At 49.7% G+C, this 13313-nt stretch overlaps 1 protein-coding gene across 1 annotated transcript in view; it reads right to left on the bottom strand.

Moving 5' to 3' along the window:
* Positions 1-1167: 1167 nt before the first annotated feature.
* LOC144507740 (mitochondrial adenyl nucleotide antiporter SLC25A24-like) overlaps positions 1168-13313 on the bottom strand; it is a 36648-nt gene continuing 24502 nt past the window's right edge. The window contains exons 8-10 of the mRNA XM_078235002.1: positions 7102-7269; positions 3020-3170; positions 1168-1921 (exon numbers count right to left, since the gene is read on the bottom strand). Coding sequence (XP_078091128.1) covers positions 1737-1921; positions 3020-3170; positions 7102-7269 — 504 coding nt within the window. The 3' untranslated portion in view covers positions 1168-1736. The remainder of the gene's footprint in view (positions 1922-3019; positions 3171-7101; positions 7270-13313) is intronic.

Here is a 13313-nt window from a genome sequence, read left to right as displayed (position 1 = left end):
GGCACATCACTCGTTACATCTTGCCAACTAGAAAATGAGCCATTTATGACTGCTACTCAGTTTCCTGTTAGCCTATTTTCTATCCATGCCAATATGTTACTTCCTACACCATAAGCGTTTATTTTCCACAATAACCTTTGATGTGGCATCTATGCAGTCTGGAAATCTAAGTGCAGTACATCCACTGGTTCCCCTTTATCCATAGCACATCACTTCTTAAAAGAATTACAATAAATAGTTTAACCATGATTTTCCTTTCACAAAACCATGTTGACTCTGCCTGATTAAGTTGAATTTTATCAGAGTGCCCTGCTATAATGTCTTTAATAACAGTTGACATCTGTTCTGGAAAACATTCTTGATGTTGTTGGGTGAGTGTGTGTGTTTGTGAAAGTGAGGTTAAGGCTGCTGCCCTTTGACTGAGTAAAAGAGCTCCTCCACTTCCAAGTGCTCATGAAGCATTATACAGCGGGACTTTGACATCCATGATTTGCTTCACTACATCACTGGTGGATATGCCTTTAGCTGCCTCAGCTCTGGAATTCTCTTCCTAAATCTTTCCCCTCTTCACTTCATTCTCCTTCTTGAAGGTACTCCTTATCATAGGATCCCTACAGTGCAAACTGAAGCCATTCAGCCCATCGAGTCTGCACCCACTCTGACAGAGCATCTTACCCAGGCCCATCCCCCCTGCCCTATCCTCGTAACCCCACTAATCCCCATAACCTACACATCTTGGGACACTGAGGGGCAATTTAGCAAAATCAATCCATCTAATCTGCACAGCTTTGGACACTCAGGGACAATTTACCATGATCAATCCACCTACCCGCCGCACATCTTTGGACTGGGAGGAGACGGGAGCACCTGGAGGAAACGCAGGCAGACACAGGGAGAATGTCACCCAAGGCTGGATTTGAAGCCGGATCTCTGGAGCTATGAGGCAGCAGTACTAACCACTGCTAAACTGTAACATCTCCTTACGTGACTTGTGTTGCATTTTGTATGATATTAGCTGTCCGATGTTAAAGGTGCTGTATAAATGCAAGTTGTTGTTGCTGTGAATCTGATGATGGAAGTTGTGATCCTGGATAGGATAGTGACAAGGTTTACGATTGTGGAATTCCAGCCAGAGCTTTGCACCAACTGGACAGTTCACATCTCAACTTCAGTAAAGAGCAGTGCGTTTATTAACTAATTAAAACTATGACTATATACATACAGTGTTCCGACATCACATTCAGCAGTAAATATCTCATGCATTACCAGGTTACCCAGCCATCTTGGCATCACGCAGCATGAGTAACCAGTTGTATTTTGAAGAATTCCTGAAGCAGCACCAAGTTACCCGGATGAGCTGGTTCTACCTCAGCCAGGATGGATCTCCAGTGACTCAGTGTGTCCTGTTGCAAAGCGCCCCTCCAACGAGGGCCAAACTGGGAATCTGGTCCGAGACCCTGAATAGAGTTCCTCATCGGGGTGAAGACCATCTCCCTGACCTGATTGGGGGAAGTTCTGTACCGGGAGGCAGCTTCCCCAGGAGAGAGGGGGAGGGTGCAGGTGACTGGAGAATTGTACGGTCAAACAATCGGGAAAATAAATTAAGACTGGAGGAGACCGTTGAGGGTCAGGGGGGACATTCTTCTTCAGCTTTGCTGACATGCTATATTTTTCTTGCTTGCAGAGAACACAAAGGAGAGAAAAGGTCAAAGATGAGAGTCATTTACAGCACTCAGTTACTTTGAGGTGACACCCAGGAAGAATTTCATATATTCGTAGACAACATAGCTGATGCTCACAGCAGGTATCACCTTCATGAAGTTTGGAGTAATTCCTCGGTACAGGCCAAACAAACCCTCTCCTTGTACGATCCTGGCAAACTGCTCAATCATGCTCAACTGGGGCTCATTTTTGATGACAGCTGGAAGAGGAAGATACACACAAGCAGAGGTTTGTAACTACCACCTTCATGTGTATTACAGTAAATCCAGCCCACTCTGCTCCCAATCCAGGCTCCCAGAGCATTCCCAATCCAGGCTCCCAGAGCATTCCCAATCCAGGCTCCCAGAGCATTCCCAATCCCTGATCCCAAGACATTCCCCAGTCCCTGATCCCAGGACATTCTAAGAGTTTTAACAACACCAGGTTAAAGTCCAACAGGTTTATTTGGTAGCAAATACCATTAGCTTTCGGAGCACAGCTCCTTCGTCAGATGGAGTGGAAATGTGAATATTCGCATTTCCACTCCATCTGACGAAGGAGCAGCGCTCCAAAAGTTTATGGTATTTGCTACCAAATAAACCTGTTGGACTTTAACCTGGTGTTGTTAAAACTCTTACTGTGTTCACCCCAGCCCAACGCCGGCATCTCCACCCCAGGACATTCCCCAGTCCCTGATCCCAGGACATACCCAGTCCTTGATCCCAGGACACTCCCAGTCCCTGATCTCAGGACATTCCCAATCCTTCCTTCCAGGGTGTTCCCAGTCCCCGCTTCCAGATCACCCTGCCAGGGCACTCCCACTCCCTATTTCGAGTCCGCTCTCTGCTCCCACTCTCTGGAGTTTTCTTCCTTGCAAAAAGCACAGAGAAAAGGAAATGGCAAAGGTGAGAATGATTTACTGGTTAAGGATCATGGCACCCAGTTACTTTGAGGAGACATTCAGGTAGAATTGCATCTGTTCAGAGCTCACAGCAGGTACTAGCTTCCTGAAGTTTGGAGTTGTCCCTCGGGACAGGCTCTCTGCTCTGCTCCCACTCCCTGTTCCTGACCCCTGCTTCCAGGATACTGCCACTGCTGTCCTTCAGTGGGCCCCTGGGAGGTGTAGGAGAGGAACCTGGGATTATTTTCTTCTCATTCTCTTGGAACTCTGCCAAGTTGCTCTTGATGGCATTTCTCAGCTCAGTGCATCAAGAGAGTTTACAAACTCTAGCCCCTGTTTCTGAATACACCCCCCCCCCCCCCCCCCCGCCCCCCCACCTCTCCCAGGCTGAGACTGTGGAAGACCTCTCCCTCTCACCTTGTGCTTGCATCCTGGTCCGGACCAGTGCCAGTGGATAGCTTGCCAGTTGACCACAAGTACTGGAGATGGTGCCACAGCCAAGAAGGATAAAGACTCCAGGGTCAGTGCCATTCCGGCCATATCTTTGTAAATAGCGGTTCTTCACTGTCTATCATTGAAGGAGAAAAAACGTCATGAGTAGGAAGTGGTGCACAGGACAGGGGAAGGACTGCGAACAAGCCTGGATTAGTGATTGCTTGTGAAATGCAATGTCTGTCCCTTGTTCTATCACACAGTGGTTAGCACTGCTGCCTCACAGCGCCAGGGACCCGGGTTCGATTCCCAGCTTGGGTCACTGTCTGTGTGGAGGTTGCACGTTCTTCCTGTGTCTGCGTGGGTATCCTCCGGGTGCTCTGCTTTCCTCCCACAGTCCACAGATGTACGGGTTAGGTGCATTGGCCAAGCAAAATTGTCCCTTAATGTCCCGGGGTGCGTAGGTTAGAGGGATTAGTGGGGTAAATACGTGGGATAATGGAGATAGGGCCTGTGTGGGATTGTTGTCGGTGCAGACTCGATGGGCCGAATGGCCTCCTTCTGCACTGTAGGGATCCTGTTCTGTGATTCTACACTGGAACACCTTCCCCTACGTTAGAAGTGTAGCTTTTCCAAAATTAGCATGCATATTTCCAGCTGGTGCCCTGTGTGTTTACCATGGTGGAAGCAATACAGAAAAGTCTGTCACACGACAAAAAAAATGGAAAAACAGCAAAGAGAGGGAGTTCTGTGGGCTATTCAACCACAAGGGACTGCATAATCCAGTCTGGTCCAGAATTTCCCAGTATATAAAATATACACATACGTGTACGCACATGCCTGCACACGCAAACTCTCCTGCACTTCCATGAATGTGCATTTTCAAGTCACTGGCTCACGACCACCTCCTCAAGGGCACCTCAGGATGGGCAATAAATGCTGGCCAGCCAGTAACCCCCCATGTCCCATGAATGAATAGAAAAGCAATTCAAGCATGGGTCTCCCACCTCAGGGAGTCAATGAGTTGGGGAGCAGTGCTAATCTCCCTTGGGGGAGATGGGTCTCTGTCAATGCTATCACGAGGTGACAGCAGTTACACAGGAGAATGATTTTACCCAGTGAGTTTATGATGTGCTGGAATAGATTTCCTGAAAGGGCAAATGAAGCAGTTTCAATATCCACTTTCAAAGGGAAATTGGAAAGGAAAAATTACAGGGCAATGAGGAATAGAGGAGAGTGGGGAGAATTGGAAAGCTCTTTCAAAGGGTCGGCATAGTCACAATGGGCCGAATGGCCTCCTGCATGATTGTATCATCAGAACAGGGAAGCAGCTTTAACTAATGCCTGGAATCCGAAAAGATGCTGCATAATCTTATTGGGCAAATTCTCAGTGACTTCCCATGACTTTCCTCAGTTTGCACAGGCACTATCTTATCCATTTTAAAGGGTTACTCTCTCTGCTGAAAGAGTAGGAAAGGAACGTTGTTTGCATTTGTCGGTTCCCACATTGTCCCTGGTTAAAGGCCCGGCAGTGGGTATGAGCTCACCAAGCAGCTAATGTATACCTCTAATCAGAAGGTAGCACATTCTGGGTGGTGGGACTGGCGTCAGAGGTGTGTATTTCCACAGGTCTCACCAACAGTTTCAGTATCGTTTAACAGTAAATGTTTATTAACTACTCATAACTGTTACATATATCCACAATGTAAGTTCCTTAGCTAGGAGGTGACTCCATGCTTGCTCCTACACATGTCTCTGTCCAGCACAAGACTGCTGGTTAGATGCGGTTCAAGTGCTCCTTAACTTCACACTGTGGACGGTACCGTACCCAGTCCCACGTTAACTCTTTCTACACCAGACCCTTATACCACACCTTCCCCAAGTCTTTATCCAACAGATTTACAATATATTCCTGTTTACCCAACAAATTTACATCACTTCTACTACCACTCTCCCACCACGCCCCCCCCCCCCCCCCCCCCCCCCCCGCACCCCACCAAGTCTCTTTGTTTACAGGTTCAGATGGTCTGGATGGTCAGATGTTGTCTTTAGGACAGTTGGAAAAGTGGTAGACTCTTGTACTGGGTAAACCTTGTTGAATCGGAGATTTTTTTTGAACGTGGTCGTTCTGGCATTTAGTTGGTTGGTCTTAATTATTTTCCCTTTTGTTCTTTGGAGTTGAAGAGCTCCTTCTCAACTCCTCTCAACCAGGAAGTAATCATTGATTTTCCCTGTTCCCTACGGGGAAAATGAACTCTCAGCTCATCTGCCGTGTGCATTCTGTGTTTCTCCTGATTTTTGATTTGATTTGATTTATTATTGTCACATGTATCAACATACAATGAAAAGTATTGTTTCTTGCGCGCTATCCAAAGCATACCGTTCATAGAGAGGGAAACGAGAGAGTGCAGAATGTGGTGTTACAGTCATAGCTAGGGTGTAGAGAAAGATTAACTTAATGCGAGGTAGGTCCATTCAAAAGTCTGACGGCAGCAGAGAAGGAGGAACTGGGTCGGTTGGTCAAGAACAGCTTCTTCCCTGCTGCTGTCAGACTTGTGAATGGGCGTCTGGGTCACCGTGAGGCATGTTGGTGTTTACTTTCCAAAGATGGAACCTCCATTTCCACTTGCTTTAACATTTTCCCCAAATAATTGATGAGTTTTATTTTCCAGTTGTTTTTCGAGTTTGTGAATCTTTCCATTCAGATCAGCAACTGCTAAGTTCAGTTGTCTTTGTTTTCAGACTTAGCTGCAGAACTCTTAGAAAAGTTTAGAACTGGATAAAAGCAAATTATTGCGGATGCGGGAATCTGTGGAAGCTCTTTTCTCTCCTTACAGATGCTGCCAGACCTGCTGAGATTTTCCAGCGTTTTCCCTTTTGATTTCTTATAAAAGTTTGACAACTTCATCTTACGATCCAGTTACTTTCAGAATCTTTCTCCCCTGGCCCCCTTACACTTCCAGTTCATTTGTTAGATCTTCAACCTGTCGCGTAGAATTTTCCTTTTCTGCTTTCAGAGTCTGGATTTTCTCTTCCACACCGTACATCTCATCCTGCAAAGTTGCTCACATTGGATTGAAGTCCAAGAATTTCATCAGTTTTGGTTGTTTATTTTGCATCCGAGCAACTGTTCCGATGCACCGGAAATTCATTCTCCTGCTCCAGGCCTCTTCCACAGTGTTTCCTGGAGAATTTTGATGCTCGAAGTTCATCAGTTTTAATTGGGCGGCACGGTGGCACAGTGGGTTAGCACTGCTGCCTCACAGCGCCCGGGTTCAATTCCCGGCTTGGGTCACTGTCTGTGCGGAGTCTGCACGTTCTCCCCGTGTCTGCGTGGGTCTCCTCCGGGTGCTCCGGTTTCCTCCCACAGTCCGAAAGTCGTGCTGGTTAGGTACATTGGCCGTGCTAAATTCTCCCTCAGTGTAACCCGAACAGGCACCAGAGTGTGGCGACTAGGGGATTTTCACAGTAACTTCATTGCAGTGTTAATGTAAGTCTACTTGTGACACTAATAAATAAACTTTAAAAAAACCATAACTAAAAAAAACTGAAGATGCACTTTGCTGAATTTGTTCAGACGAGGTGAATGTTTTGGTGTTTCAAGTCCTCTTTCAAGTGTTCTTCCTGTGAGAGATATTCCAGTGTTCTCATCAGCCCTTGTATTTCCTCCTCAGGTTCATTGTTTGTATGTAATGTGTTGCGATTTTCAAAAATATTTATTTTTAAAACTTCCAGAATGTTCTCTGCCTCACTGGCACCATCGTGTGGTTTGCTTGGGAATTATCCTTTTTAAACAGCAATTCTGACTGCCGCTGACTTTGAAACGTTTTTCTTTCAGCTCGTTCAGGCATCTTTTGGGGGCCGTGGGTTCAGATCCCACCGCTGCCACCATGTTGGATGGTTCCAGTGCAAAACTGCCCTCTAGACTGATGTGTTCCTGTACACCACACTGTGGGCAGTACTGTACCCAGACTCACGTTAAAGCTTTCTATTCTAGACCCTTGTGTTGCTGGAATATTCAGAGAACTTTCGCAAAAGTCACACCATTTCTTTTTTTTTGGACTTACCTCATAGATGGCAAGGTCGATCCCGGCGTAAGGAATGATGCCAATTATATTTGGGATGTAGCCTTTGAAAAAGGCCCGTGGGCCTTCTTTCCTGTACATTTTCTGAGCGCAATCAAAGATTCCCGTGTACTGGCCAGTCCTCCCGAGGCCCATCCTGGTCTTTAGTATCTAAACGGACAAGGATTTCTGGTGAGAACGAGAGGCTTTTCGCTGTGCCACGGTAACAGCGCTGTTAGGTTTCGAGGGAAACTTGGAAGGAATCAGAGAGAGGAGAGAAAGAACCTTTCACAACCTCAATATATCCCAAAGCGCTTTTCAACCAGGGAAGTACTTTTAGAAACGTAGTCACTGTTGTAATGTGGAAATTACAGCAACCAAAATGTACACAGCAAGCTCCCACAAACAGCAGTATGATAAGTGACCAGATAGTGGTTGTGTTGGTGATGAGAGTTAAGGGAGAGATATTGGCCAAGGCATTGGGGAGAAGTCCCCTGCACTTCCCTGTTTGGGTGGGATCTTTCCCAGCCAGCAGACAGGGCCTCGGTTTAATATCAGATCTGAAAAACAGCAGCTGGGAGTGTCGGCCCAATGTTTCCATGATCTATGTTTAAAGTGAGGACCTGCCTTTTCATTACATTTAATCGGAGCCTCTCTTACCAATGGAGCAGCACCACTGATGATTTTTGAAAGCCATTTCATGGGATTTGACCATCGCCGGCGAGGCCAGCATTCGTTCCCACCCCGAATTACCCTTGAATGGAGTGGCTTGCTCAGCCATTTCAGAGGCATTTAAGAGTCAATCACATTGGGGATGGCACAGTGGTTAGCACCACTGCCTCACAGCGCCAGGGACCCGGGTTCGATTCCCGGCTCGGCTCACTGTCTGTGTGGAGTTTGCACGTTCTCCCCGTGTCTGCGTGGGTTTCCTCCGGGTGCTCCGGATTCCCCCCCACAGTCCAAAGATGTGTGGGTCAGCTTGGTTGGCCATGCTAAAATTGCCCCTTAGTGTCAGAGGGATTAGCAGGGTAAATATGTGGGGTTTTGAGAATAAGGGCTTGGTAGGATTGCGGTTGATGCAGACTCGATGGGCTGAATGGCCTCCTTCTGCACTGTAGGGATTCTGTGACATTGCTGTGGGTCTGGGGTCGCATGTTGGACAGCAGATTTCTTTCCCGAAAGAACATTAGTGAACCAGATGGATTTTGACAACAATCGATGACAGTTATCATCGTCACCATCATTGAGACAAGCTTGACAATTCCAGATTATTCATTTAACTTCAATTCAATTCAAAGAGTGATACCACCACCACACCACGATCTGTCTCCCCAGAGAGAAGCTGTACATGCACCATGACATAATTCCTCAGACTAATCCCATCATAAATCTAAATGGAATGGAAATATAAGAACATTGTGTTTAACTTCAAAATCTGGGCAGGTTAACAGCTGCCTATCCGGTCCAACATCCCCACTCCGTCATCGCACTTCATCGGAAAATTCAAAATCCTGACATGCATTGAAGAAACCGTTATTTTATATATCCTCGAATTCTCACAGTGATTTTTGTTTCGGCGTTCAGGAGAAATGTCATTCTAACTTTAAAATCTATTGAAAAAGTGGAACATATTTAACAAACTGTGCATAGTTAAGATACAGGTCAGCCACAATGTGATTCAATGGCAGTGGAATGGAGCAAGGGGCAGAATGGCCTACTGCTGTGTCTGTGTGTTCAGTGATGGCCTGTTGTAGCAGGTGTTAGTTTGCTGAAGACACGGGAGCCCGCAGTCACTGACACGGGAGCCCGCAGTCACTGACACGGGAGCCCGCAGTCACTGACACGGGAGCCCGCAGTCACTGACACGGGAGTCCGCAGTCACTGACACGGGAGTCCGCAGTCACTGACACGGGAGTCCGCAGTCACTGACACGGGAGTCTGCAGTCACTGACACGGGAGTCTGCAGTCACTGACACGGGAGCCCGCAGTCACTGACACGGGAGTCCGCAGTCACTGACACGGGAGCCCGCAGTCACTGACACGGGAGTCTGCAGTCACTGACACGGGAGTCTGCAGTTACTGACACAGGAGTCTGCAGTCACTGACACGGGAGTCTGCAGTCACTGACACAGGAGTCTGCAGTCACTGACACGGGAGTCTGCAGTTACTGACACGGGAGTCTGCAGTCACTGACACAGGAGTCTGCAGTCACTGACACAGGAGTCTGCAGTTACTGACACAGGAGTCTGCAGCTACTGACACAGGAGTCTGCAGTCACTGACACGGGAGTCTGCAGTTACTGACACAGGAGTCTGCAGTCACTGACACAGGAGTCTGCAGTCACTGACACGGGAGCCCGCAGTCACTGACACAGGAGTCTGCAGTTACTGACACAGGAGTCTGCAGTCACTGACACAGGAGTCTGCAGTTACTGACACAGGAGTCTGCAGCTACTGACACGGGAGTCTGCAGTTACTGACACGGGAGTCTGCAGTCACTGACACAGGAGTCTGCAGTCACTGACACAGGAGTCTGCAGTTACTGACACAGGAGTCTGCAGTTACTGACACGGGAGTCTGCAGTTACTGACACAGGAGTCTGCAGTTACTGACACAGGAGTCTGCAGTCACTGACACAGGAGTCTGCAGTCACTGACACGGGAGTCTGCAGTCACTGACACGGGAGTCTGCAGTTACTGACACGGGAGCCCGCAGTCACTGACACGGGAGTCCGCAGTCACTGACACGGGAGTCTGCAGCTACTGACACGGGAGTCTGCAGTCACTGACACAGGAGTCTGCAGTTACTGACACAGGAGTCTGCAGTCACTGACACAGGAGTCTGCAGTCACTGACACAGGAGTCTGCAGTTACTGACACAGGAGTCTGCAGTTACTGACACAGGAGTCTGCAGTCACTGACACAGGAGTCTGCAGTTACTGACACAGGAGTCTGCAGTTACTGACACAGGAGTCTGCAGTCACTGACACGGGAGTCTGCAGTCACTGACACAGGAGCCTGCAGTCACTGACACAGGAGTCTGCAGTCACTGACACGGGAGCCCGCAGTCACTGACACGGGAGTCCGCAGTCACTGACACAGGAGTCTGCAGTCAGTGACACAGGAGTCTGCAGTCACTGACACGGGAGTCTGCAGTCACTGACACAGGAGTCTGCAGTCACTGACACGGGAGCCCGCAGTCACTGACACGGGAGTCTGCAGTTACTGACACAGGAGTCTGCAGTTACTGACACGGGAGTCTGCAGTTACTGACACGGGAGTCTGCAGTCACTGACACGGGAGTCTGCAGTTACTGACACGGGAGTCTGCAGTTACTGACACGGGAGTCTGCAGTTACTGACACGGGAGCCCGCAGTCACTGACACGGGAGCCCGCAGTCACTGACACGGGAGTCTGCAGTTACTGACACGGGAGTCTGCAGTTACTGACACAGGAGTCTGCAGTTACTGACACGGGAGTCTGCAGTTACTGACACGGGAGTCTGCAGTCACTGACACGGGAGTCTGCAGTTACTGACACGGGAGCCCGCAGTCACTGACACGGGAGTCTGCAGTCACTGACACAGGAGTCTGCAGTCACTGACACAGGAGTCTGCAGTCACTGACACGGGAGTCTGCAGCTACTGACACAGGAGTCTGCAGTCACTGACACAGGAGTCTGCAGTCACTGACACGGGAGTCTGCAGCTACTGACACGGGAGTCTGCAGTCACTGACACGGGAGTCTGCAGTTACTGACACGGGAGTCTGCAGTTACTGACACGGGAGCCCGCAGTCACTGACACGGGAGTCTGCAGTCACTGACACAGGAGTCTGCAGTCACTGACACAGGAGCCCGCAGTCACTGACACAGGAGCCCGCAGTCACTGACACAGGAGTCTGCAGTCACTGACACGGGAGTCTGCAGTCACTGACACAGGAGTCTGCAGTCACTGACACAGGAGTCTGCAGTTACTGACACAGGAGTCTGCAGTTACTGACACAGGAGTCTGCAGTCACTGACACAGGAGCCCGCAGTCACTGACACAGGAGTCTGCAGTCACTGACACGGGAGTCTGCAGTCACTGACACAGGAGTCTGCAGTTACTGACACAGGAGTCTGCAGTTACTGACACAGGAGTCTGCAGTCACTGACACAGGAGCCCGCAGTCACTGACACAGGAGTCTGCAGTCACTGACACGGGAGTCTGCAGTCACTGACACGGGAGTCTGCAGTCACTGACACAGGAGCCCGCAGTCACTGACACGGGAGTCTGCAGTCAGTGACACAGGAGTCTGCAGTCACTGACACGGGAGTCTGCAGTCACTGACACAGGAGTCTGCAGTCACTGACACAGGAGTCTGCAGTCACTGACACAGGAGTCTGCAGTTACTGACACGGGAGTCTGCAGTCACTGACACAGGAGTCTGCAGTTACTGACACAGGAGTCTGCAGTCACTGACACAGGAGTCTGCAGTTACTGACACAGGAGTCTGCAGTCACTGACACAGGAGTCTGCAGTTACTGACACAGGAGTCTGCAGTTACTGACACGGGAGTCTGCAGTTACTGACACGGGAGTCTGCAGTTACTGACACGGGAGTCTGCAGTTACTGACACGGGAGTCTGCAGTCACTGACACAGGAGTCTGCAGTTACTGACACAGGAGTCTGCAGTCACTGACACAGGAGTCTGCAGTTACTGACACAGGAGTCTGCAGTCACTGACACAGGAGTCTGCAGTCACTGACACGGGAGTCTGCAGTCACTGACACGGGAGTCTGCAGTTACTGACACGGGAGTCTGCAGCTACTGACACGGGAGTCTGCAGTCACTGACACGGGAGTCTGCAGTTACTGACACAGGAGTCTGCAGTTACTGACACAGGAGTCTGCAGTCACTGACACAGGAGTCTGCAGTCACTGACACGGGAGTCTGCAGTCACTGACACGGGAGTCTGCAGCTACTGACACAGGAGTCTGCAGTCACTGACACAGGAGTCTGCAGTCACTGACACAGGAGTCTGCAGTCACTGACACAGGAGTCTGCAGTCACTGACACAGGAGTCTGCAGTTACTGACACAGGAGTCTGCAGTTACTGACACAGGAGTCTGCAGTCACTGACACAGGAGTCTGCAGTCACTGACACAGGAGCCTGCAGTTACTGACACAGGAGTCTGCAGTCACTGACACGGGAGTCTGCAGTCACTGACACAGGAGTCTGCAGTCACTGACACGGGAGTCTGCAGTCACTGACACGGGAGTCTGCAGTCACTGACACAGGAGTCTGCAGTTACTGACACGGGAGTCTGCAGTTACTGACACGGGAGTCTGCAGTCACTGACACAGGAGTCTGCAGTCACTGACACAGGAGTCTGCAGTTACTGACACAGGAGTCTGCAGTTACTGACACGGGAGTCTGCAGTTACTGACACGGGAGTCTGCAGTTACTGACACGGGAGTCTGCAGTCACTGACACAGGAGTCTGCAGTTACTGACACGGGAGTCTGCAGTTACTGACACGGGAGTCTGCAGTCACTGACACAGGAGTCTGCAGTCACTGACACAGGAGTCTGCAGTTACTGACACGGGAGTCTGCAGTTACTGACACAGGAGTCTGCAGTTACTGACACGGGAGTCTGCAGTTACTGACACAGGAGTCTGCAGTTACTGACACAGGAGTCTGCAGCTACTGACACAGGAGTCTGCAGTTACTGACACAGGAGTCTGCAGTCACTGACACGGGAGTCTGCAGCTACTGACACGGGAGTCTGCAGTTACTGACACGGGAGTCTGCAGTCACTGACACGGGAGTCTGCAGTCACTGACACGGGAGTCTGCAGTCACTGACACAGGAGTCTGCAGTCACTGACACGGGAGTCTGCAGTCACTGACACGGGAGTCTGCAGTTACTGACACAGGAGTCTGCAGCTACTGACACAGGAGTCTGCAGTCACTGACACGGGAGTCTGCAGTCACTGACACAGGAGTCTGCAGTCACTGACACGGGAGTCTGCAGTCACTGACACGGGAGTCTGCAGTTACTGACACAGGAGTCTGCAGTCACTGACACGGGAGTCTGCAGTCACTGACACAGGAGTCTGCAGTGACTGACACAGGAGTCTGCAGTGACTGACACAGGAGTCTGCAGTGACTGACACAGGAGTCTGCAGTCACTGACACAGGAGTCTGCAGTCACTGACACAGGAGTCTGCAGTGA

The sequence above is a fragment of the Mustelus asterias genome, chromosome 19 (genome assembly GCF_964213995.1).
Source record: "Mustelus asterias chromosome 19, sMusAst1.hap1.1, whole genome shotgun sequence".
Taxonomy (NCBI): Eukaryota; Metazoa; Chordata; class Chondrichthyes; order Carcharhiniformes; family Triakidae; genus Mustelus; species Mustelus asterias.
Note: the sequence above shows the minus strand (reverse complement) of the source record. Positions and strands in the feature narration are given on the sequence as shown.